This window comes from Jaculus jaculus, chromosome 9, assembly GCF_020740685.1.
Source record: "Jaculus jaculus isolate mJacJac1 chromosome 9, mJacJac1.mat.Y.cur, whole genome shotgun sequence".
NCBI classification, from domain to species: domain Eukaryota; kingdom Metazoa; phylum Chordata; class Mammalia; order Rodentia; family Dipodidae; genus Jaculus; species Jaculus jaculus.
Genome location: NC_059110.1, coordinates 77,989,028 through 78,014,685, shown reverse-complemented (window position 1 = coordinate 78,014,685; position 25,658 = coordinate 77,989,028). Strand labels below are relative to the sequence as shown.

Genomic DNA, 25,658 nt, shown 5'->3' with positions numbered 1-25,658 from the left:
GGCATGGTGGCACATGCTTTTAATCCCAACACTCCAAAGGCTGAGGTAGGAGGATCACTGTGTATTTGAAGCTAGCCTGGGCTACAGAGTTCCAGGTTAGCCTGGGCTGGAGTGAGACCTTACTTCAAAACAAACAAAACATTAAACAGTGTGGGACTGGTGAAATGGTTCAGTGGTAAGAGAACTTGCTGCACAAGCCTGAGAGCCTGAAATTACCTGAGCTTTATCCCTATTACACACATAAAAAAAAAAGAAATGGGCAGGGGCTGGGAAAATGGCTCAGTGGTAAAAGCACTTGCTTGCAAAGCCTACTAGTCTAGGTTCAATTCCCAAGCCATCCACATAAGCTGGACACAAAAAGTGGCACAAGAATCTGGTGTTTGTTTGCAGTGGCAAGAGGCCCTGGCACATCCATACACATATATGTGGAAATAAGTAATTTTAAAACTATAGAAAGGAGAGATGAAAGGCACTTGCTTGCAAAAGCCTGATGACCTGGGCTCATTTCCTCAGTATCCTCGTAAAGCCAGATGCACAGGGTGGCACATGCATCTGGAGTTCCTTTGTAGTGGTAAGAGGCCCTTGACACCTATTCTTTCTATCTCATTTTTTTCTGTGCTTGCAAATAAATAAATACAATTAAAATACATATATGTATATAATTATATATACATATATATGATTACATATATGTGGACATAATATATATTTAACATAATCATATATAATATATAAATATAAAGCTAGGCATGGTGGAACACTCCTTTAATCCCAGTACCTGGGAGGCAGAGGTAGTAGGATTGCTGTGAGTTTGAGATTACACTAAGACTACAGAGTGAATTCCAGGTCAGCCTGGGCTAGAGTGAGACCCTACCTTAAAAAAAAAAAAAGTGTGTGTGTGTGTGTGTGTGTGTGTGTGTGTGTGTGTGTGTGTACATATACATATATATATAAAGCGGGGCATGATCATCTGTGGTTATAACTCTAGTTCTGTGAGGAATGGAGATAGAAGAATTGGGGCAGACTGGTTAGCCATTCTAACCCAAAATAGCAGCTTCAGGTTTAGTGAGAGACTCCTGAAGGAAACAAAGTAGAAAGAGTGATAGAGGACACCAGTGTTCTCTTCTAGGATGGGTATGTACATCTGCACTCGGGGACGTACACCACACATGCTATACACACTTGTAGAAAAACCCTACTGAGTCAAAGAGGTTAGAAGAGGTAGTGAGATGGTCAGGAATCTTCAAGTGGAATTAATGACACTAAACCATGATATTGGTAGACATTGAAACTACTATCTAAATTTTCACAAGTTCATTAAGAAAATGGACCAATTTTTATTAGGTACTGTGATGATTTATATTGATTGTCAACTTGACAGGACCTAGTCACCTGTAAGAGATTGTCTGGATTAGGTAGGTTTCTGTGCATGTCTATGAGGGATTATCTTGATTGGGTTAATTGCAGTGGACAGACTCAACTGTAGACAGCATCAGCCCATGGGCTGGGGTACTGGACAAATAAAAAGTAGAGAGCTGACTGAGCAGCAGCATTCATCACTCTCTCTCTCTTCACTATGTCAAATGTGCCAGCTACCTTAAGTTCCTGCTGCTATGTCTTCTCCACCATGATGTAACCTGGAACTGTAAGCTGAAATAAAACTTTCCTCCATTAAACTGATTTTGTCAACTGTTTTGTCTCAGCAATCAGAAGTTGACCAATACAGGTGCAAGTAGAAATAACTATCTTGTTTTCTCTTAGAGGGTACTTTAACATTCAGCTAATTTGTAGATGAGGGACTATGCTTAGCTTTTGGGATATAGTTTAGAATTTGCTTCTTGCTAAGGAAAGGGATTTTGCTAGAATGTTCATATTGTCCATTATTGTCTATAGTAGTAGCTTGCAAGGAAATTAATAATTTTGAACTGAAAGGTATGTTAGAGACTTAGGAAGACCATACTGACTTTGAAACACATAGCTAGTGTGTCAGGTTAGTTGCTGTTAGATATCAGTCCTTTGAGGTGGGACTTGTAGGCTTTGCCAGCAAATGACCATTATAAACTTTGGTTTCTGTTCTCTTATGTTTTCCAGTTTAAAAATGAAGCCAGATGTTGTACTTAGGCACCTGTCCATTGCAGTGGCTTCCACTGACCAAAGCTACATGCCACAGCAGGTGACAGTAGCTGTGGGAAGAAATGCCAACGATCTCCAGGAAGTCCGAGACGTGCACATCCCTAGCAATGTCACTGGTTATGTGACCCTACTGGAAAACGCCAACATCACTCAACTCTGTGAGTTGGACAGAACTAAGAGGATTGTTAAGGGAGGAGGGGAAGTAGTTTTTGTTGTTGTTGTTGTTGTTTTGGTTTTGGTTTTTTGAGGTAGGGTCTCACTCTAGTTCAGAAAGACCTGGAATTTATAGTGTCAGAGTGTCCTCAAACTCACAGCAATCCTCCTACCTCTGCCTCCTGAATGCTGGGATTAAAGGTGTGCACACCCATGCCCAGCTGGAAGTAGTATTATTTTAGCCAATGTAGGGGAGAACCTCTCCTTACATGCACAGAAATTATTACTATCTCATCTATAAAATATTTTTAATTATATAAAATAGATAAGGCTATTACTTAATTAAAATATTTTATTCTTCTTACTGGAAAATTAGAGAAATATGGATAAACTAAAAATACTCAAAACTCTACTGCATAACAGTTATTAAGTCATGGTCACATTGCTGTGGCTCCTTCTAGATTTTTTTTGTGTATTCACATATGTGTGTGTGTGACAGTATACACTCATAAAATTTACTCTTCAAAGTATTATGTATTTCCTTATACTTGTGATATGTTCTTTCTTTCTTTCTTTTTTTTTTTTTTTTTTTTTTTTTTTGGTTTTTCGAGGCAGGGTCTTACTCTAGCCCAAGCTGACCTGGAATTCACTCTGTATTCTCAGGGTGGCTTCAAACTCATAACAATCCTTTTACCTCTGCCTCCTGAGTGCTGGGATTAAAGGCATGTGCCACCACACCCAGCCATTTTTTTTAATACTTATTTTATTTTTTTTTATTTGAGAGAGAGAGAGAGAGAGAAGGCAGATAGAGAATAGGTACACCAGGGCCTCTAGCCACTGCAAATGAACTCCAGATTCATGTGCCACCTTGTGCATCTGGCTAACATGGGTACTAGGCAATCGAACCTGGGTCCTTAGGCTTTGCAGGCCTTAGTCACTAAACCATCTCTCCAGCTCCCGTTTTTTTTTTTTTTTTGTTGTTTGTTTGTTTTGTTTTTGTATTTTTTAAGTATGTAGTTATGTCATATATATTCATGATGACATTTAGTGTCATAAAATTATGTCTTAATTTTACCCCATCGTTTATTCTGGGACATCCAGGTTGTTTGCAGTTTCATAAGTTTGTAAGCTTGCTTTACACATAGTATTTTGGAAATAATCACAATTCTGTGATTCCTTTCCAGGCTTATTTCATTGAGGGAACCAGAATGCTTCATGTTTTGTCTCATTTCTTCTAGTACTTTCCTGAGCCAAAAGATGTGTTCTTACTTTGCTCAAAGGAACTGGGGCCTAGGAGGTAGCATCTTGGTGTCGACTAGACAAAGAAGTAGTTAAGCTTGTGGAATAAAATCTTCCTGCCTCATACTTTGGTGCTCTTTTCTCTAAGTTTTTTTTTTTTTTAACTTCTTACCTCCTTCAGCCAAATAAGGAATTGTTCTATCTTTTGAAAGTGAATAATGGCTATATCTTCTATTTGGGTTTCATTATTAGAAAGATGTGGGCTGGAGAGATGGCATAGCAGTTGAGCGCTTGCCTGTGAAGCCTAAGGACCCTCGTTCAAGGCTCAATTCCCCAGGACTCACGTTAGCCAGATGCAAAGGGGGCGCACACATCTGGAATTCATCTGCAGTGGCTAGAGGCCCTGGCATGCCTATTCTCTCTCTCTCTTTCTGTGTGTCTGTTGAACTCAAATAAATAAATAATAAAAAAAAGAAAGATGTTCTCACAACTCCTTATGAGCCAGCTACTGCTTAATTAATTCAATCCAAATTCCAAATTCTAGGAAGAATTCTAGAAGGGTTGTCAGTGAAGATTTATAAAATTCTTTCCATGTCATTTTCAAGACTTACTAAGTTCTTTTTTAATTTTTTTTTTTTATTTATTTGCAAGCTGAGAAAGAAAGTGAGTGAGATGAAGCAGGGTGGGAGGAATTATGCTGCAGGGCCTGTTTCCACTACAAACAAATTTCAGATGCATGTTCCACATTATGTGGGTACTGGGGAATCAAACCCAGGCCGTCAGGCTTTGCAGGCAAACGCCTTTAACTGCTGAGCTATCTCCCCAGCCCAAACTTAAAAGTTCTAGTAAATTTTTATATAAGCCATCCTTAGTTTTATACCTTATTCTTATGATTTCTTAGGTTATCATTGTTTTATGGCAAGTTTTCATACTAGTTCCACTGAATACCTTATTTATCAAAATGTGTCTTAAGAATTTTCTTTTTGAAATGTCAATTGCCATTTTGCTTTTGAGAGTCTTGTGTTTGTGAAAGAAGTTAATCCAATACTGAGTTTGTTGTTTGTACTTGACAGATGTCCAGATTAACATAAAGCGTTGCCTCAGCGATGGATGTGACACTAGGATTCACGGTCTGAGGGCTATTGGTTTTCAGAGAATTAAGAAGTCTGGGGTCTCAGTCTCTGATGCTTCTGCAATATGGTATTGGTCTCTGCTGACATCTCTGGTAACAGCCTCTATGGAGACAAATCCTGCCTTTGTCCAGACAGTGTTACACAATACTCAGTAAGTCACTCCCTGTTTCCTGTCCTCAATGTGCTCTTATACTTCAGGCAACTATCCAGGAGTGTCCTGAGCCTTCCATTGCAGGGCTCAGTAGCAACTTGGCCCCAGGCTTGTTGTGTTTGTGCCTTTTAGCTACATACTGCTTCTTTCCTTCTTTTTCTTTGCCTTTTTTTTTTTTCAAGGTAGGGTCTTGCTCTAGTTCACGCTTCACTATGTAGTCTCAGGCTGACCTCAGACTCACAGCAATCCTCCTACATTGATCTCCTGAGTGGTGGGATTAAAGGCATGCTTTACCATGCCCAGCTGGTGCTTTCTTTGATGGGTGTTCTAACTTTGCAGACTTTAAAGAAGTGTCTTTTCACCTTCATTCCTTGCTTACACACTCCCCCCCACCCCATATCCATTAGCTCACCAAGTTCCTTGGTCTTGTGAGATCATCCATGCTGTTGCTGTTCCTTGTGCATTGGGGACAATTGTTCATGTTTATATAACATTCATGTAATGTTAAATAGAGCATTTTCAAATGTCTGTTATTTTACCTATGGACACTACAATGCTTCTGTAACATTATCCTTATTTTATAGGTGAAGATATAGTAATTTTCCCTGAGGTTGCACAACTAGGCAGAGATGGGTCAGTTTGAATCTAGGTCTTTTGGACTCCCATGCTGGGAGCTCTTTCCACTAATGAATGAGATCTTTTTAAGAGTATTTAACTAATTTATTTTAAATGTAGAGCACCTTTGAAATTTTTTCTTGAAAAAAACTATTGTGGGAAGTACAAATAAGTAGTAACATACAGGACAAAAATAACCAGTTTTATGCCATCCCTCAGGAGTTAGAGGTAGGAGGATAGCTTCAAGTTTGAGGCCAGTCAGGGCTGCATGACACGACACTATCTCAAAACAATAAAAACAAAAACCCCAACTTCAGTAGCAACAAAATGTTAGTAATGGATATATATTCAATAACTGGCAGTGAAAACCATTAATGCCAACTCCTCTGTTAGTAAATTACAACTGTCAACTTGATGCAACAAATCTCTGAACATGTTTGTGAGCAAGTTTTTAGATTAGGTTAATTGAGGGCTAAAGAGATGGCTTAGTGGTTAAGACACATGTCTGTGAAGCCTAAGAACCCAGGTTCGATTCTCCACATGGTGGCACATGAATCTGGAGTTTGTTTGCAGTGGCTAGAGGCCCTGGTGTGCCTATTTTCTGTCACATTTTATCTCTCTCTCTCTCTAAAAATAGATAAATAAATAAATAAATAGATTAGGTTACTTGAGATGGGAAGACACATCTCAGTTCTATGGGCTGGGGTCCTGGACTGAGGACCAGCATTCATCACTCTTTGCTTCCTGACCATGGATACAGTGTGTGACCAGCCACCTCCTGCCACCATGCTTTCCCCACCATGATGGACTCGGTCCCGTGGAGCTGTAAACCAAACTGTTCTTCTCTTCAGCTGCTTCTTGTCAGATATTTGGTCACAGCAAAGAGAAAAGTAATATAGCTCCCAAAGTATCAGCTAAGAGGACATGGCTAACATTTTATTCTCTTGTCAGCCTTTGAGATTGGTTAGCGTTATTGCAAGAAAGCACCTTTAGCCTCTGAGCCATTTCTCCAGACCCTGGTTAGCATTATTAAGTAAACCTTTTCAGCAAATAATACTTCTGACAATGCTAGATCTGAGGGGTAAGAGTTGTCCATACCCCCCTTTTCCTTTCTGTTTTTTGTTTGTTTTTCTAGGTAGGGTCCTGCTGTAGCCCAGGCTGACCTGGAATTAGTCTCAGGTTGGCCTCAAACAGCGATCCTCCTATCTCTGCCTTCCAAGTGCTGGGATTAAAGGCATGCACACCATGCCCTGCTCCGTTCTGTTTTAAAATTATTAAACAAATTTAAGCTTATAAAAATGTGGCAAGTATACTACTGAGAATTCTTATTTTTTCTTCAGCCATTTGAGAGTTTACCAACCTGGTATACTGTTGTCCCTAGAGACTTTAACAATGTACTTCCTACCAAAAAAAATTTTTTTTTTCAAAAACCCATAAAGATGAAGAAATGAACACTGGTATACGTTGTACCATGTACTTCTTAGACGTCATTTAAAATTTACAGGTTGACCAGTAATGTCCTTTGTAGCAAGAGGATCCAGTCCGGGACCATATTTTGCATTTCATTATCATATCTCTTTGTATTCTTTTTTTCTTCTACTTAAATGACCTTGACACTTCTAAAAATTAATAGGTCAGTTATTTTTGAAGAATCCCTACAGTTCTGGGATATCTGATGTTCATCTTGAATAGACTTAAGTTTTGTACTTTTTTTATTGTTTGTTTGAGACAGAGTCTCATTGTACTACCCAAGCTAGCCTGAAACTCTTAATTCCCCTATGCCAGCTTCCTGAATAAGTAAGTGGTTCTGTGCTGTCATTTGCATTCTGTTAGGTGGCGCACAGCTGCATGTTGTCCTGTTCCTGGTGTTAGTGATATGAACGTTTTTTTGTTGTTTGATTTTTTGAGGTAGGTTCTTGCTCTAGCCTGGACTGACCTAGAATTCACTATATAGTCTCTTTCTCAGGCTGTCCTTGAACTCTCAATGATCTCTGCCTCCTGAGTGCTGGGATTAAAGATGCTTGCCACCATGTCCAGCTTTAATAATGTGAACTTTGACCTTTGCCAGATCTTTCCACCATAGAATGACTTTTTCTCCTTTATAACTGTTTATTTTATGAGGAGGTACTTTGGGACTATGTAAATCCTATCCATTAAACTTTATGTTAGTAAGGACTCATTATATAGTAGTTACATGTACATGATTAAGTAATCATTATATAGTAAGAACCTCTTTTATTCACTGCATTATAATTAACCTTTTTCTTTTTTTGAGGCAAGCACAGAAGACTGGCCTTTTTTTTTTTTATGTGTGCGCATAAGAAAGAGACACACAGAGAGAATTAGCATGCCAGGGCCTCCACCACTGCAGTTGTACTCCAGATGTGTGCACCACCTTGTGTGCACGTGAGACTTTGTGCGTTTGTATCACCTTGAGCTCTGGCTTACATAGAATCTGAAGAGTAGAACATGGGCCCTTAGGCTTCACAGGCAAGCTCCTTAACCACTAAGCAATCTCTCCAGCCCATAATTAACCTTTTTTTTTTAAATCAAATTAAATTATTTATTTGAGAGAGAGGAAGAGGCAGAGAGAGAGAGAGAAACAATCAGAGAATGGGCATGCCAGGGACTCTAGTCACTGCAAACAAATTCCAGATGCATGTGCCACCTTGTGCATCTGGCTTTACATGGGTACTAGGGAGTTGAACCTGGGTTCTTGGGCTTTGCAGGCATGCGCCTCAACTCCTGAGCCATCTCCCAACCCATAATTAACATTTTTGATGCTCATACTGTCCCAGATGTAGCTGTAACAACCTTTAAATTTTTTATTGATAATTTTCACACACACACACACACACACTCACACACAGGTGTATAGATAGATATTTAAATGTCTTTATTTGCAAGGAGAGAGAAAGAGAGGCTGTATCTGGGCCTTGTGCTGCTGTAAACAAACTCCAGATGCATGCACTACTTTGCACATCTGGCTGTGGGTACTGGGGAATTCAGCCTGGGCCATCAGGCTTTGCAAGCATGCTCCTTTAACCACTGAGCCATTTTCCCAGCCCACAAGTATATATTTTGAGCATAATTGTGTCCTGTTACTTTCTCTTGTCTTCTCTCCCCCACTCCCTTCCACAGATTTGAGGGGTTTTTTTCTTAAAATTTATTACCTTCCTTCTACTACTTTCCATCCCCACTTAACATTTTTGTTATTTCTGTTTTTGCTGGGGATTAAATTTAGGGCCTCGTGCATGCAAGACAATCCACTCTATCAACTGAGCTATTATCCCCAACTCTTTGAGGGTTTGTTTTAAGTAAAGATCTCACTGTGTTGCCCAGTCTGGCCTTGAAGTCATTATGCAGCATAGACTGGCCTCAAACTCATGACCATTCTATACTGGGACTTTAGGTGTGAGCCACCAATGGTTTTGGTACTTTTTTGATGTGCCTTCAAGTTTTTCATGGTGCACTTGACTAGTACTTAACAATCACTTGTTACACCAATCTTTTAAGGGGGGTTGTTGTTTATTTGTTTTGTGGTACTAGGGACTTCACACAAGTGGGGCAGGTGATATACCACTAACCTATCTCCCCAGCCCATTACATCAATTTAAAACAGACATTCAAGTGGAAAGACCAAGAAACAGCTGAAATGGAGAACATGGTGGTACTGATCTGCTTAGGAAACAATAAAATTCATACCTCTTTAGATGCCACAGATCTTAAGATCCTGTGTGTTAAATTTTCTGTGCAGGGCAATTTTCTTAAGAGTCTGTGTCTTTTGCTCTTACTACATAAAATGAGTGCTGGGTTTCAGAGAGTCAGTTTTTATACAGGAACATGGAGCTTTTGCAAAATGGGAAAGAAGTGAGACCTGTTAAGCTGCTTATTACTGTGTCTCCTGGAGACAGATGTCTAGTTTACATTGTGATGCTTAGAGGAATTAATCAACATGAGTTTCTCCTGGTGTTTTGTCTGATGCCATGCCTGACCTTGCTGCTTTCACATGTGACTATTCCAGGAAAGCACTGCAGCACATGCCACCATTCTCCCTTTCACCTGGATCTGCAGACTTCTCAACCTTCCTGTCTCCCAATGTTCTGGAAGAAGTGGACAGCTTCCTCCTAAGGATAACCAGGTATAATCAAGGTTGATGAGGTAAATTCTTTGTAGGGTGGAAGGCATGCATGTATGCTTATTAAGTCCTAAGAAATTTAAAAAAATATTTATTTATTAGAGAGAGAGAGAATAGGTATGTCAGGGCCTTTAGCCACTGCCACAGAACTCCAGGTGCAAGCACTACTCTGCATCTGGCTTTATGTGGGTACTGGGGAATCAACCCTAGGTCCTTTGGCTTTGCGGCAAGTGCCTTAATTGCTAAGCTATCTCTCCAGGTTGATTTTTTTTTTTTTTAAAGAATCTTTTACACCAAAAATGGTCTGTTTCTAGCAGCTGATGAGAAAGTGAAGTGATGGTTCATCCATCTGAATGTCATACCTATGCTAGCCGTATCAGTAGACTTCAAGAATTGAGAGGCAGAGGAAACAGACCTTTGATTAAGTTAGAAGAGATGTCTTAGAGTCCAAGGTGCAGGCCTCTCAGTTCACACCTCTTCCTAGCCATAGCCTTCACTCAGAGCCTACTCCCTTACACATAGGGTAAACAAATCTGTCTGCAGAGCTGGGAAAGAGTGCCTTAGTAGCTTTACAGAATGGAACACTTAGTGTAGGGTCACAGCTCTCTTCATTGAGTCTTGAGGACATATGTATAGAAGACAGACTATTTCCTAAGCTACCCAACTAGTTTTAAGTTTCTCTATGATATGTTTTAGAAAAGCAAATAGCACACACCTTGAGTCTCAGCACTCAGGAACCTGAGATAGGAGGATTAACATGACATTAACATGATTAACAGCCTGAGTTTCAAGTCAGCCAACCCAGCTCACTATTTGAGGCTTCCTAACACAGAGACTAATTGTAACAACTCATTAATCTTTGACTTACTAGCATCATATTCACAACTTACAAAAGTGAGGATATGATTCCCTGACTCCTGGGTTGGTTTAGTTTTTCCCTTTTTTTTTTTTTTAAAAAAAAGAGCTTCCTACTTTTCTATTCTCTTTTCTTTTCTTCCCTGTCTTCTTCCCTCCCTCCCTTCCTGTTCTCCTTCCTTTCTTCTGTTTTTGTTTGTTTGTTTGTTTGTTTTTTGAAGCAATGTCTCACTCTAGCCCACACTAACCTGAAACTCACTCTAATACTCCAGTCTGCAAACACGGTGATTCTCCTACCTCAGCCTCTGAGTGCTGAGATTAAAGGCATGTGTCATCATGCCTGGTTATTTCCATTTTTGACATTTTCATATATGTATATAATATATTTTGAAATTATTCCTACCAACTGCCCTCTCTTATCCCCTCCCTCTCCCCTTCTTTCCTATTAATTCCCATCTTACTTTAATGACAGCCCCCCCCCCCACTTACTGAGTTATATAAGGGTTGCTTGCACAATAAAAATAGGGAACACATCATGAATTTACATGTCATTCTTGCACAGGGGCCATGCTAATCTCATTATCGTTTCACCTTTAGAATATTTGCTCCTTAAGTGAACCTCTTTAGTCTTTAGGTTATTTCTTTTTTAAAATATTTTATTTTTATTTATTTATTTGAGAGAGACAGATGCAGAAATAGGCAGGTAGAGAGAAAGAGAGAGAGAAAAAATGGATATGTCAGGAGGGCCTCCAGCTGTTGCAAATGAACTCCAGATGCTTGTGCCCCCTTGTGCATCTGGCTTATGTGGGTCCTGGAGAATTGAACCTGGGTCCTTTGGCTTTGCAGTTTAGTGCCTTAACTGCTAAGCAATCTCTCTAGCCCTCTTTTTTTTAAATTTTATTTATTTATCCTTATTTATTTGAGAGAGAAGAAGAGGCAGATAGAGAATTGGCACACCAGGGTCTTTAGCTACTGCAGACAAACTCTAGATACATGCACCATCACCTTGTGCATCAGGTTTATGTGGGTCCTGGAGAATTGAACTTGGGTCCTTTGGCTTTGCAGGCAAGTGCCTTAACCGCTAAGCCATCTCTCCAACCCAGGTTATTTCTTTTTATTTGGGGAAAAAAGAAGTATTTAGTTTTTATTTTTATTTATTTATCTCTAAGGAGAAAGATTAAATGGGCACACCAGGTCCTGTTGTCACTGCAGACAAACTCCAGATACATGCACCACTTTGTGTATCTGGTTTTATGTACGTACTGGAGAATTGATCCTGGGCTGTCAGGTTTTGCAAGCAAGCACTTTTAACCACTGAGACATCTCCTGAACCCTTAAAAAGTATTTCTGATAAATATCTAAGGAGCATATGGCAGGTTGATTTTCCTTATGGGGAACGATTATATGGGCAAGAGCTGTCTGATTTTCTTGTGCTTTTAGGAAGTAAATTTTTTCTGTTACCATTGTTCTTTCTAGCTGCTGTTCTACTCCAGAGGTAGAACTGACACTTCTGGCTTTTGCACTAGCAAGAGGAAGTGTTGCCAAAGTAATGAAGTCTCTGTGCACCATCACTGACCACCTAGACACACAGTATGAAGCCTCCTCCCTCATCTCATCCATGGCATCTGTCAGGCAGAATCTGCTCCTCAAATATGGTAAATGATGATGGAAATGATGCAAACAGTGGACAAATCCTAATGTCATCTTCACCTGGTGGCCCTCTTGGCCTCTTTTGGTCTTTTAGGTAGATTATAGACTGGGTAGTAGTAGACCCTGTTCCTGGGTGAGTATATCCTCTGAGGACCATCTTTTCATAGGAGATGATAGGAAAAGGGGGTTGCTCACGGGTCATTTATGGTAGGGTCGGCAGAAGAGGACATACAAGTACCCTGGTGGTTCTCCTGGGATTTACTGGCCCAGTCTTTGGCTCTGGTGGCTGTTCTAACATAGTCGCCCTCAGTGAAGTATAGAAGTATGTCATTGTGTAGGTCAAGAGTTAGAGTTCTCATCTGGCATGAGGGAACTCATTCAGGCCTGACACGAGAGGATCTTTGGCCCAGAAAGCACCTCTGTATCTTGTTGGAGATGCTTGGTAGCATGTGTATACATGCCTGCCAATGTAGTTCCTGCCTGGGCCCAAATTGGCACTTTGCTACTAACCCATAATGAGACCCCCAGTCCACAACCACATCAGAGCCTGTGAAGCTATTTCCTGAATACAGTCTGACATGTGAAGAACAACTTCCTTGCCACCCTCGCCTCTAGTGACCAAGTTCAGTATTAGATCCTACCCTCTTCAGTGATATTTCTACCAGGATGTTTCTTCCTTTATCATAATATGGCTTCATGATTTGTATTTTGTTTTGTTTTGTTTTTTCAAGGTAGGGTTTCATTCTAACCCAGGCTGACCTGTAATTCACTATGTAGTCTCAGGGTGGCCTTGAACTCACTATGTGATCCTCCTACCTCTGCCTCCCGAGTGCTGGGATTAAAGGCATGCACCACCACACCTGGCATGATTTGTATTTTTAACTTTCTTTGAAATCTTTTTTTATTTAGTTTATTTATTAGAGAGAGAGAAAGGAGAGAAAGATTGGGCATGCCAGTGCCTTCAGCCACTGCACGTGTCACTTTGTGCATCTGGCTTGCATGGGCACTGGGGAATCAAACCTGGGTCCTTAGGCTTTACAGGCAAGCACCTTAACTGCTCAGCCATCTGCCCAGCCCTGTATTTTTAACTTTTCTTTCTTTCTTTCTTAAAGAAATCTTCCATATTTGTATTTATTTGAGAGAGAGAATTTGAGAGTATATGTATGCCAGCACTCTTGCCACTGCAAACAGACTCCAGAGTCATGCATCTGTGGGTACTGGGAAATTAAACTCAGGTTAGCAGGCTGTGCAAGCAAGCCCCTTTAACCACTGATATTTAAAGTTCTAAAAAAAAAATTTTAGGACTGGAGGGATGGCTTAGCAGTTAAGGTGTTTGCCTGCAAAGCCAAAGGATCCAGGTTCGATTCCCCAGGACCCACATTAGCCAGATGCACAAGGGGTGCACGCATCTGGAGTTCGTTTGCAGTGGCTGAAGGCCCTAGTATATCCATTCTCTCTTTCTCTCCCTCTTTCTCTGTCAATTAAATAAGTAAATAAAAATAAAATATTTTTAAAAACTTTAATGATTTATTTAAGAGAGAGAAAGAGGTAGATAGAGAATGGCATTCACCAGGGCATTCAGTCACTATAAATGAACTCCAGACACATGCCCCACCTTGTGTATCTGGCTTACATGGGTCTTGAGGAATTGAACTTGGGTCTATTTCACTTTTCAGGCAAATGCCTTAACTGCTACACCATATCTCCAGCCCCCAGCCCTATTTTTAACATTTAAAGTCAGACACAATTGATGTCTTTTTTGTTGTTGTTGTTTTTGTTTTGTTTTGTTTTTCTTTTTTTTTTTTAAATTTTTTATTTATTTATTTGAGAGCAACAGACACAGAGAGAAAGACAGATAGAGGGAGAGAGAGATAATGGGCGCGCCAGGGCTTCCAGCCTCTGCAAACGAACTCCAGATGCATGCGCCCCCTTGTGCATCTGGCTAACGTGGGACCTGGGGAACCGAGCCTCGAACCAGGGTCCTTAGGCTTCACAGGCAAGCGCTTAACCACTAAGCCATCTCTCCAGCCCTTGTTTTGTTTTTCAAGGTAGGGTCTCATTCTGGTCCAGGCTGACCTGGAATTAACTCCGTCATCTCAGGGTGGCCTTAAACTCATGGCAATCCTCCTACCTCTGCCTCCCGAGTGCTGGGATTAAAGGTGTGTGCCACCACGCCCGGCTAATTGATGTCTTTTTGAGGCAAGTCCAATAGGCTGGCCTTTCTATTATGAGTGGGAGAGAGAGAATTGGTATGCCAGGGTCTCCAGCCACTATAGTCGAACTCCAGACATGTGCACCACCTTGTGCACATGTGTGACTTTGCTGACCTTGTGCGCTTGCATAACTTTGTGCATCTGGCTTAAGTGGGACGTGGAGAGCCAAACATGAGTCCTTAGGCTTCGCAGGTAAGTGCCTTAACTGCTAAGCCATCTCTCCAGCCCTAAGTTTCTTCTTGAAGAGCTAGGGGCCTGGAGCAGGCATGGTTGGGTAAGAAGTATCTAGAAGCTGAAGTATTTTTCAGGAATGTTTGCTATTTAGATTAGTGGTTGTGAGGACAAGGAACCAAATTGGATAGGGGAGGAATGCTAGAAGGCTGTACATTACTACCAGTGATCTAGTTCTGAGCTATTATACAGGCTAGTGGATATTAATTACATTATTTGAAAAATAGTTTTCAGATCATCATAGCAAAAATTAACTTTTGTTATTCTTAAGACTTTGAAAATTTGTTTGGAGGTATTTTAAAGAAATAAGATATAAAACATATATTTAAATGCAGTTCCAATAAAACTGATTACTGACTTCAAAACAGTGTCTTAGGAATTCCACCCCCTCCCCAATATGTTGAAGCTGTGGTATTAATCTATATGTTCTAATGCTTTGATTCTAAACAGTGATCATTCTGGAGGCCTCTTTGGACTCACTCAAGAACATTGGCTGTATCTTTTCTTTTTCAGGAGAGCTCAGAGGGTAGTGTTAATTTTTGCCTAATATAACTGCCCTGTTTTACCTTGTAAGCTGGTAAACTTTTAGTTAGCAACCTGGGTGGATGTCAGTCCTGCATTACTACTCATATATCTGCTAGGTTTCATTCTTTTACAGAGCTAGCTTATGGTTTGCCCTGTCCTCTTTCTTTAGGTAAACCACTCCAGTTGACTCTTCAGGCTTGTGATGTCAAAGGGAAAGAAGATAAGTCAGGACCTGAAAACCTTCTTGTGGAGCCATGGACAAGGGATGGTGAGTGGTGGGTCATCCATTGCTAGTGTGCCCAGTGGACAGGTATGTTAATGTCACACTGTGGCCATGTAAATTTTCACATGTTGGTCTTTTGCTATTGTTTTGAGACAGAGTATCACTCTGTAGCCTAGGCATCTAAACTTGAGGCAGTTCTCCTGCCTCAGCCTCCCAAATGCTAGGAATACAAATGTGAGTAACCAAAGACACTAGTCTTCTTCTCAGATTGGCAGTACGTCCTAAAGACCTTTCTCTGGTACAGCTGTAATCTGTCAAGATGTCAAGATGGTAATGACTATTATAATTTACATATATTGGAGCCTGAAGACATTTAAAATTGAAGTAAAAGAGCTGGGTGTGGTGGCACATGCCTTTAATCCCAGGACTTGGGAGGCAGAGGTAGGAGGATCTCTGAGAGTTTGAGGCCACCCTGAGACTACATATTAAATTCCAGATCAGCCTGAGCTAGAGTGAGACCGTACCTCAAACAACAACAACAACAAAAGTCTGTGTTTAGATTGTTTAGATTTTAGATTTTAAGTTTAGATTGTTCCACTGTTGTAATAACTCAGAGTATTGCTGGGTCAGTAGCACCATACCACTGAGAATATCTTTAAGAACATTGTAGCCATGGCTGGGGAGATGGCGTTGGTTGGCACAGTGGATAAAGTGCTTCTCTTATCAGCATGGGGATCTGAGTTTGATCCCCAGCAACTACATAAAATGCCAGATATGGAGACAGGAGCATCCTTGGAGCTTACTGGCTAGCTAGTTTAGCCTGGTTAATTGTGAGCTGTAGGCCAATGACTTCTCTGTTGCAAACAGAGATGGACAGTGCTCCTGAAGATAATGCCCAAAGTTTTCCTTGGGCCTTGACATGGACAAACATACATGTGCATGATGTACATATGTGCTCACCCATCATGCACACACATGTGCCTGAACACACACATGCACATTATACACAAAAACGAAGAACAGACAGGTGCACAAGGTGGCTCACACATCTGGAGTTTGATTGCAGTGGCTGGAGGCTCTGGTGCACCAGTTCTCTTCCCCTTCCCCCTCTTGTACATTCTGTCTCATAAAAAAGGGCTGGACAGATGGCTTAGCGGTTAAGACTCTTGCCTGCAAAACCTAAGCACCCAGGTTTGACTCCCCAGTACCCACATCAGTCAAATGCACAAGGCAGCACATGTGCCTAGAGTTCATTTGCAGTGGCTAAAAGGCCCTTGTGCATCCATTCTTTCTCTTTCTCTTTGCCTCTTTCTCTCTCAAATAAATAAGTAAATAAATAATAGGGCTGGAGGGATGGCTTAGAGGTTAAGGCACTTGCCTGCAAAGCCAAAGGATCGAGGTTAAAGTCCCCAGGACCCATATAAATCAGATGCACAAGGTGGCACATGCTTCTGGAATTTGTTTGCAGTGGCTGAAGGCCCTGGTGTGCCCATTCTCTTCCTCTCTCTACTGCCTCTTTCTCAAATAAAATAAATAAATAAAACATTAGAGCTGGATGTGGTGGCGCATGCCTTTAATCTCAGCACTTGGAAAGCCAAGGTAGGAGGATTACTGTGAGTTTGAGGCCACCCTGAGACTACATAATGAATTCCAGGTCAGTCTGGGCTAGAGTGAGACCCTGCCTTGAAAAAAATAAATAAATATATAAAACCTAATACATACATATATATTAAGTTATATATATGTGTGTATGTACACACGCACACACACACACACAATATGCTGGACATGGTGGCACATGCCTTTAATCCCAGCATTTGGGAGGCAGAGGTAGGAGGATCACTGAGAGTTCTAGGTCACCCTAGAACTACATAGTTACATAGTGAATTCCAGGTGAGCCTGTGTTAGAGTGAGACCCTACCATGAAAAACAAAAAAGTGGGGGCTAGAGACATGACTTAGTTATTAAGGCATCTGCCTGCAAACCATAGGGCCCAGGTTAAATTCTCCAGGACCCACATAAGCCAGATACATAAGGTGGCACATGCTTCTGGAGTTTGTTCGTAGTGGCTGGAGGCCCTCTCTCTGCCTGCCTCTTTCTCTCTCTCTCTCATAAATAAATAAATAAATAAGTTAAATTATTTAGAAAAAAATGAAGAACATTACAGCTGGTCTGGTTTTTGCTGTGTTGGGAAGAATCCTTCACACCAGTGCCAACGTAATAGCTGTTGGTATGTGCGTCATTGTGCTGTAGGCTCTTTTTCCCTTACAGGGATGCTTGTGAGCCTTTTCCTCATCCATCATGGTGCTCATCTACATGTGTCCCTTTTCAGTCTCTATTCTGCTTTGAGTCTTGTTTATTCAGTAGAGGATATAACTAAAACACTGAAGGACCTGGTCTTCCTGTTTGGGTTGAATTTTACCTAAGCCTTCCTCAGAGCCTGTAATCACCATGCCTTGTCAGTGTTGTCTTTTCTGTCCTGTTTCCTCTATTCATTCTGAACACCAGTGAGGTAAAGCCCCTGAGACATCATGAGCATCTCCTCTCCTTGGCGTCCTCTTATGCAATGGACTTGTACCAGACAGTACACTTTATAGTCTTCTCTGAACTGTCTTGGCATGAAATAATGACTCAGATTCATTCAGGTGAAACTGAGTGGCCATAGGGGATTGCAGAAAGGAGTTGCAATCCCATCGTCTGGTCAGCCTTTATTAGCAGAGTTTACCTAACAGCATCAAGGAATGACTTTCACTTTTCCTGTAAAACATCTAGGGAGCAAGGGAAATAGAGTTCAACATTAGTTCACAACATCTTGATATTTCTGTTTTTCTTAATGCTATTGGAGTGCCCAGGAAGCATCTTGGCATTTTCCCCTTAGCATAAATTATAAGGAGAACAAGTTCTTGGTATCCAGCCAAGGATGGGCTTTTCCCCCTTACAGATGTGGCTTTTGGGTCCCTCAACTGGTTGTTTCTTTCCTGCGAATCCCCTACACTGAACAGCTCGCCTTTGCAGAGAGATTTCCTTCACTGCATCCACCTTCTACCATACTGAAGGCCTGGCAGGCCATTGACTTACATGCCACCCAAAGCTGATAGAATTAGGAGGGATGATGGCAGCTTTTTGTTTTTGCTATGTGAGTGTGTGTTTAGGAGTAGTATGTGTGGTGTGTAATGTGTAGACAGGTGCATGTGTCCTATGTGTGTTCATGCAGAAGCCAGAGGAAATGTCACATGTCTATTGCTTATCCATATGTTTCCTTGAGATGAATTTCACTGAACTTGGAGCTGCCATTTTTTGTCAGACTGGCTGACCAGTAAGCCCTAGTAATTCTTCTGTCTTCACTCCCCGAACTGGGGTTACAGATATGACCACAACCAGCTGTTTACATGGGTGCCAGAGAATAGAACCCAGGGGAATCAGGCCCACATGCTTCAATGGCAAGTGTTCCTACCCACTGACCCATCTCTCCAGCTAATGGCAGCTCTTGGCCCCTCCCTCAGCAAATTCAGTATCATTTTGCCAAAGACCCTCTGCATTTTTCCTTCACTTTGAAGAGTTAAGGTTTTTTTTTCCCCCCCCTCTGTAGCATATGGAGTTAGAGTCTTCTGACGGAAGGATGTGGACTTTTGGGTTTTGTTTTGAAACAGGGTCTTGATGTGTTGCCTAGGCTAGCCCCATCTCATGATCTTCCTTCCTCTTCCTGCACATGCTACAGAGACAAAAATTCTAGCCAAGCTGGGTGTGGTGGCGCACATCTTTAATCCCAGCACTGGGGAGGCAGAAGCAGGAGGATTGCTGTGAGTTTGAGGCCACCCTGAGACTACATAGTGAATTCCAGGTCAGCCTGAGCTAGAGTGAGACTCTGCCTCGAAAAAACAAACAAACAAAAAATTCCATCCAGGCATGGTGGTGCACTCCTTTAATCCCAGCACTCGGGAGGCAAAGGCAGGAGAATCGCCATGAGTTCAAGGTCAGCCTGAGACTACATAGTGAATTCCAGGTCAGCCTGTATTAAAATGAGACCTTACCTCCTCCCCCCACCCCCCCCAAAAAAAATCCAGTTCTTTAGAGTGAAAGGAAAATACATTGGGTCTTTGGCAAAGTGTCTTTGACTTTTGGTGGGGAGGGAAGAGAAAGCTGCCATGACATTCGCCCAGCTTATCTGGAATGGAGTGACTTTGGGCGGGTGGCTCCACCACACCTGACTTAACAGTGTTCTGAACCTGGGAATCCTGCTCAGATTTTGTTCATCTATAAGACATTTGCTACCTGTTGTGCCTAATTAGAATACTGCTGTTATACCTGTGTTCTTCACCACCTGCTTCTCCTTCTTGTTCTCCACTCCCTTGAATGGGTGGATTTTAAAAATTGAGCTGGGCTCTAAGCCATCTCTCCAACCCCAAATAATTTTTTTGTTGTTGTTTTTTATTTTTCGGGGTAGGCTCTCACTCTAGCTCAGGCTGACCTGCAATTCACCATGTAGTCTGAAGCTGACTTTGAACTCACAATGAATCTCTTACCTATGTATTTGTTCAAACTTCTATGTTAAGAATAAAAAGCCTAAGGACCCAGGATTGATTCCCCAGTACCCACATAAGCCAGATGCACAAGGTGGCACATTCATCTGGAATTTATTTGTAGTGGGTAGAGGCTTTGGCGTGCCCATTCTCAAATAAACAAATAAATAAAATATTTTAAAAATAAAAATTGAGCTTGGGGTGGGGTGGGGTGGGACTGGAGGGATGACGCAATTGTTGAAGGTGCTCGTTACCTGACAACCCAGGTTTGATTCCTCAGTGCCCACATAATACAGATACACAAAGTAGTACATGCATCTGCAATTTGTTTGCAGTGGCAGGAAGCCCTGACATGTCCATTCTCTCTCTGCTTGCAAATAAATAATTAAAAAGTGAAAATATGGGTTGTAGAGATGGGTTAGCAGTTAAGATGCTTGCATGCAAAGCCAAAGGACGTTGGTTCGATTCCCCAGAACCCACGTAAGCCAGATGCACAAGGTGGTGCATGCATCTGGTGTGTGTTTGCAGTGGCTGCAGGCCCTGGCATGCCTATTCTCTCTCTCGCTCCCTCCCCCCACCTTCCCTCTTTCTCTCAAATAAATTAAAATGTTTTTTAAACTGAAAATAAATAAAAATTAAGCTATGACCAATTTTTTTTTTTTTAAGAGAGGGTCTCATAGCCCAGGCTTACCTGGAACTCATTATTGTAGCCTAGACTGGCCTTGAACTCACAGCAATTTTTCTATATTAGCCTCCCAACTTGGAATTACAGGCATGAGCTACCACACCTATAGGGTTACTTAGTTTTTGCTCACCTATGTGTGCTCTAAATGCATATGTGTATGCATGTGTGTGGGCATGTATGTCTGAGTATACTTGAACAAGTATGCCCATATGCATGGAGGCCAGAGGTCAATGTTGAATCTTCCTCAATTACTCCCCCTTATTCTTTGAGACAGGATCTCTCACTGAACCTGAAACTCACCAGCTCATCTGGCTAACCAGTCAAGCCCTAAGGGTTCCCTGTCTCTGTCTCTCTAGTGCTGGAATTACAGGTACATGCCACCATGCCCAGCATTTTACATGGATAACTAGGAATCTGAAGTCAGATCCCTGTGCCTGCACAGCATGCCCTTTGCCTACAAGCCATCTCCCCAGTCTTGGATTTTCTTTTTTTGGTTGTTGTTTTCATTTGTTTGTTTGGTTGGTTTGAGGTAGGGTCTCTCTGTATCCCAGGCTGACCTGGAACTGACTCTAGTCCTAAGCTAGCTTTGAACTCATAGCGATCTTCCTACCTCTGTCTCCCAAGTGCTGGGATTAAAGGCATGTATCACCATGCCTGGCGGATTTGTTATTTTTGTTTAGAGAGCAGGATGTGGCCCTCAGTTTCTCTTGGGCACTCCTTGCACAGTTCTCACTGTCTCTGGAAACTGGGCCCCTATATGGGTCTACTGATCTGCTAGAGCAAATGAGCCTGGTGAGCTAAACCAAAAGGCATGTCCTCACAGTCAAAGGTGCTGGGTTTGGATAAGTGGCTTTGGCCTTTCCTTTACAGAGGTGCAAGAACTTTAATGGGAGCCCCTTCTAGAATGCCCAAAGAGGAATGCTGACATTGACCTCCTGAATGGAAGCCACTGCCACTTAGGCTGGGGTCTTAGAGGATAACCAGTAGGAACTGAAGGGGTAGACTTATGAAGTCCTTTAAATGAATGAAGTTACTCTAAGAGATTAAACTTGCTGACTAGGGAATAGGGTGTCAACTATAGATTTAAGATATTACAACTAGCTGGATTAGGTGGTACACAGTTGTAATCTCAGCACTTGACAGGCTAAAGCAGGGGTCTTGGCAGTTGAACAAGATCCTGGGCTACATAGTCATACCCTGTCTCAAAGAAAACCAAAAACAAACCAAAATGAAACAAGCTGTTTATTAACAAGAAAGGAAAACACAAGGGCTTTATTTAAGAATATTTTTTCTTTAACATTAAAAAGACCTGTAAATTTGTATCTGTCTGATGGCAGTGTTATTTAATTTATTTAATTATTGGAGAGAGAGAATGGGCACACCAGGGCCTCTAGCCACTGCAAATGAACTCCAGATGCATGTGTATCTGACACATGTGCTCTCGGGAATCGAACCTGAGTTCTTAGGCTTCGCAGGCAAGTACCTTAACCATTAAGCCATCTCTCCAGCCTGGCAGTATTATTTAAAAGGAGTCTCTCACGGAAGGGCATGGTGGTTCATACCTATACTCCCAGCACTTGGGAGGGCTAGACAGGAGGATGGCCATAAGCCAAGACCAGCCTGGACTACAGAGTAAGACCTTGTCTCAGAAATCAAAAAGAATAAAAATTAAAGAGCCTGTAATTTTTGTGACTTAAATCATTGCTTTAGCAGCTGTGGACATGGCTGTACAAAGTGCTTGGTGTGCAAGCAGGAGGGCCTGACTTTACTTATTAAAGCAATGTGTGAATCGGGCATGGTGATGCAAACCTTTAATCCTAGCACTCAGGATGCAGAGGTAGGGGGATCGCCGTGAGTTCAGGGCCAGCCTGAGACTACATAGTGAATTCCAGCTCAGCCTGGGCTAGAGTGAGACCCTACCACGAAAAACCAAAATAAATAAATAAAAGCAGTGTGTGGTGGTATGTACCTGGAATCTCAGGTCTGGGGAGAATCCTGAGGTTTGCTGGCTTGCTTATCTAGCTGAATCTGTGAATTCAAGGATCTGTGAGAGATCTAGTCTCAAAAAATAAAGTGAGTCACAACTGAGGAAGACAGTGATGTTAACCTCTGATTTCCACATACACGTACCTACATGCTTGCATACACACATGCAAATACAAAAAATGATTGCTTCAGGCTGGGCATGGTGGTATACTCCTTTAATCCCAGCACTCAGGAGGCAAAAATAGGTGAGTTTGAGGTCACTCTGACTGAGACTACATAGTGAATTCCAGGTCAGTCTGGCCTAGAGAGCAAGACCCTATCTCGAAAAAACAAACAAAAAAATGAGTGCTTTAGTTTATATATTTATATATATATTTATTTACTTTTGGCTTTCCAAGGTAGGATCTCATACTAGCCCAGGCTGACCAGGAATTCACTATGTAGTCTCAGGGTGGCCTCAAATTCACTGTGATCCTCCTACTTCTACCTCCCAAGCTGGGATTAGCAGCATGTGCCACCACACCTGGCTGCTTTAGTTACTTTTTTAAATGTAAATTTTATTTTACTTATTAAAGAGAGTGAAAGAGACAAATAGAGAAAGAGGGAGAGAATAGGTACACCATGGTCTTGAACCACTATAAACGAACTCCAGACGCAAGTGCCACCTTGTACATCTGGCTTATGTAGTTCCTGGGAAATCAAATCCTGGTCCTTTGGCTTCACAGACAAGCGCTTAACCACTAAACCATCTCTTCAGCCCTGCATCCGTAATTTTTAGACTAAACTTACTAATTAAGCACTTATAGGTAGTATTTCAGCCTTTATAAAGGATTACTTCTTTTTTTTTTTGTTTTGTTTTTCGAGGTAGGGTCTCACTCTGGTCCAGGCTGACCTGGAATTAACTCTGTAGTCTCAGGGTGGCCTTGAACTCATGGCGATCCTCCTACCTCTGCCTTCCTCCCGAGTGCTGGGATTAAAGGCGTGCACCACCACGCCTGGTGATAATAGATTACTTCCTTAAAAATATTATTATTACTGGGCTGGAGAGATGGCTTAGTGGTTAAGCGCTTGCCTGTGACGCCTAAGGACCCCGGTTCGAGGCTCATTATCCCAGGACCCACGTTAGCCAGATGCACAAGGGGGCACATGTGTCTGGAGTTCGTTTGCAGTGGCTGGAGGTCCTGGCACACCCTTTCTCTCTCTCTCTTTCTTTGCCTTTCTCTCTGTGTCTGTCGCTCTCAAATAAATAAAACATGAATAGAAAACCTTTTTTAAAACTTTAAAAAATGTTATTATTCCCTTTTATAGTAAATCCCAACAAATATATATATATATATATATATATATATATATATTAATTTTTTTAATTATTTATTTATTTACTTGAGAGCGACAGACACAGAGAGAAAGACAGATAGAGGGAGAGAGAGAGAATGGGTGCACCAGGGCTTCCAGCCTCTGAAAATGAACTCCAGACACGTGAGCCCCCTTGTGCATCTGGCTAACGTGGGACCTGGGGAACCGAGCCTCGAACCAGGGTCCTTAGGCTTCACAGGAAAGCGCTTAACCGCTAAGCCATCTCTCCAGCCCAACCAACAAATATATTAACTAGGCCTTCAGGAAAGGAGAAGTTGGCGATTTATTTTTTTGTACTGCTGTTAGAATTGTATGCTTTTCTGGCAATGTGTCTTCTTAAGCTATACGTACAGTTCTATTTGATGCACTCATACCATGTTATAGCATCTGTTCATAAATTAGAAAAGGCTCATTTGGATTGATTTTCTTGATTTGAGTAACAAATTTTACACATTGTCTTACATAGATTTAATCTCATAAATCATTGTTTTGGACCAGCATTCATAAATTCCAGCTCCTAGATTCCCTTTAGGAATTTTCTCCCCTTCATCCTGTGCGGGCCCACACAAGCTGTTGTGATCCTGACCTGATTGGGACTAGAACATGTAAGTTCTACCACTTGAACTTCCATTAGGAACCCTCTGCCCTTCATCCCATGTGGAAATACGTGACTTGACATTATGATTGTGTCCAGTGCTCAAGTTTCAGAACTTGGACTCTCCTCAGGAGTTCTTGTCCTTGCATGGACTAGAACTGAGTGCCAGCATCCAGAAACCCTTCTACATTTCTCTTTGCCCCCACCATGGTGACACCAGTGATAACCCATTTGGGCTAGGACCCCAAGTATAAGTTTGAGCACAGCTGCAATTGAATTCAGTCCACCTCACCTACCCCACCTATGAAGGAGAATCAAGTACCTCCAAGACTAAAGTCCAAGCACCACAAAGCAGAGCAATGACCAGTGAACACAGACACATCAAGCACTGTTCCAAGTACTCATTTAACCTAGAAGTGCCAGAAAGACCTGACCAGCATGTTCTCTCCAGATAGATGAATCTCAATAAACTGAGCCAATATATCTCCCCCAGGAAATAGCAAACCTATAGCAGAGGTCTTCATGAGAGCTTCCTAGAAACTCCAGACCAAGAACCCAAAATAATGATTATAGAGCTGGAGATATGGCTTAGCAGTTAAGGCATTTGCCTACAAAGCCTAAGAACCCAGTTCAGTTCCTAGTTCCCACATAAGCCAGATGCACAGGGTAGTGCATACATCTAGAGTTCATTTGCAGTTCATTTGGTGTGCCCATCCTCTGTCTATATATGCCTCTCTCTCTAATTAATATTTTTTAAAAATTTTTAAAAGAATGATTATAAATAATTACAAAGAACTCAAAGAAAACAGGTATAAATGCATGAATAAGATCCTGAATAAATTCAGAAATGAAGCAAATAAGCATCTAAGTGAATATCAAGAGAGCACAAACAACTAGATGAAATGAGGAAGTCAAATCAGCAAATGGATCTTAGTAAGGAACTGGAAATCCTGAAGAAAACTCAAGTTGCAATAAAGCTGGAAATGAAGAATATAGTAAATCAAACAAAAAGCTCCTTGGAAAGCTTCCAGTAGAATAGGTCAAGTGGAAGACAGAATATCAGGCCATGCCAGACGTGGTAGCACATGCCTTTAATTCCAGTATTTGGGAGGGAGAGGTAGGAGGATTGCTGTGAGTTGAGGCCACCATGAAATTACATAGTGAATTCCAGTTCAGCCTGGGCTACTAAAGGAGACCCTACCTCAAAACAAACAAACCAAAAATAAAAAAACGCACCAAAAACATATGGGGTCCTGG

The 25,658-nt window shown here is 41.5% G+C and overlaps 1 protein-coding gene and 1 pseudogene across 2 annotated transcripts in view; one reads left to right on the top strand and one right to left on the bottom strand.

Annotated features, from left to right (window-relative positions):
• Nucleotides 1-25,658, top strand: part of Zzef1 (zinc finger ZZ-type and EF-hand domain containing 1) — a 199,177-nt gene that overhangs the window by 30,196 nt on the left and 143,323 nt on the right. For both annotated transcript variants that reach the window (XM_045159638.1, XM_045159637.1), the window contains exons 5-9: nt 2,092-2,291; nt 4,599-4,809; nt 9,449-9,565; nt 11,894-12,072; nt 15,206-15,304. In XM_045159638.1, coding sequence (XP_045015573.1) covers nt 2,092-2,291; nt 4,599-4,809; nt 9,449-9,565; nt 11,894-12,072; nt 15,206-15,304 — 806 coding nt within the window. The remainder of the gene's footprint in view (nt 1-2,091; nt 2,292-4,598; nt 4,810-9,448; nt 9,566-11,893; nt 12,073-15,205; nt 15,305-25,658) is intronic.
• Nucleotides 10,935-11,034, bottom strand: LOC123463791 (annotated as a pseudogene).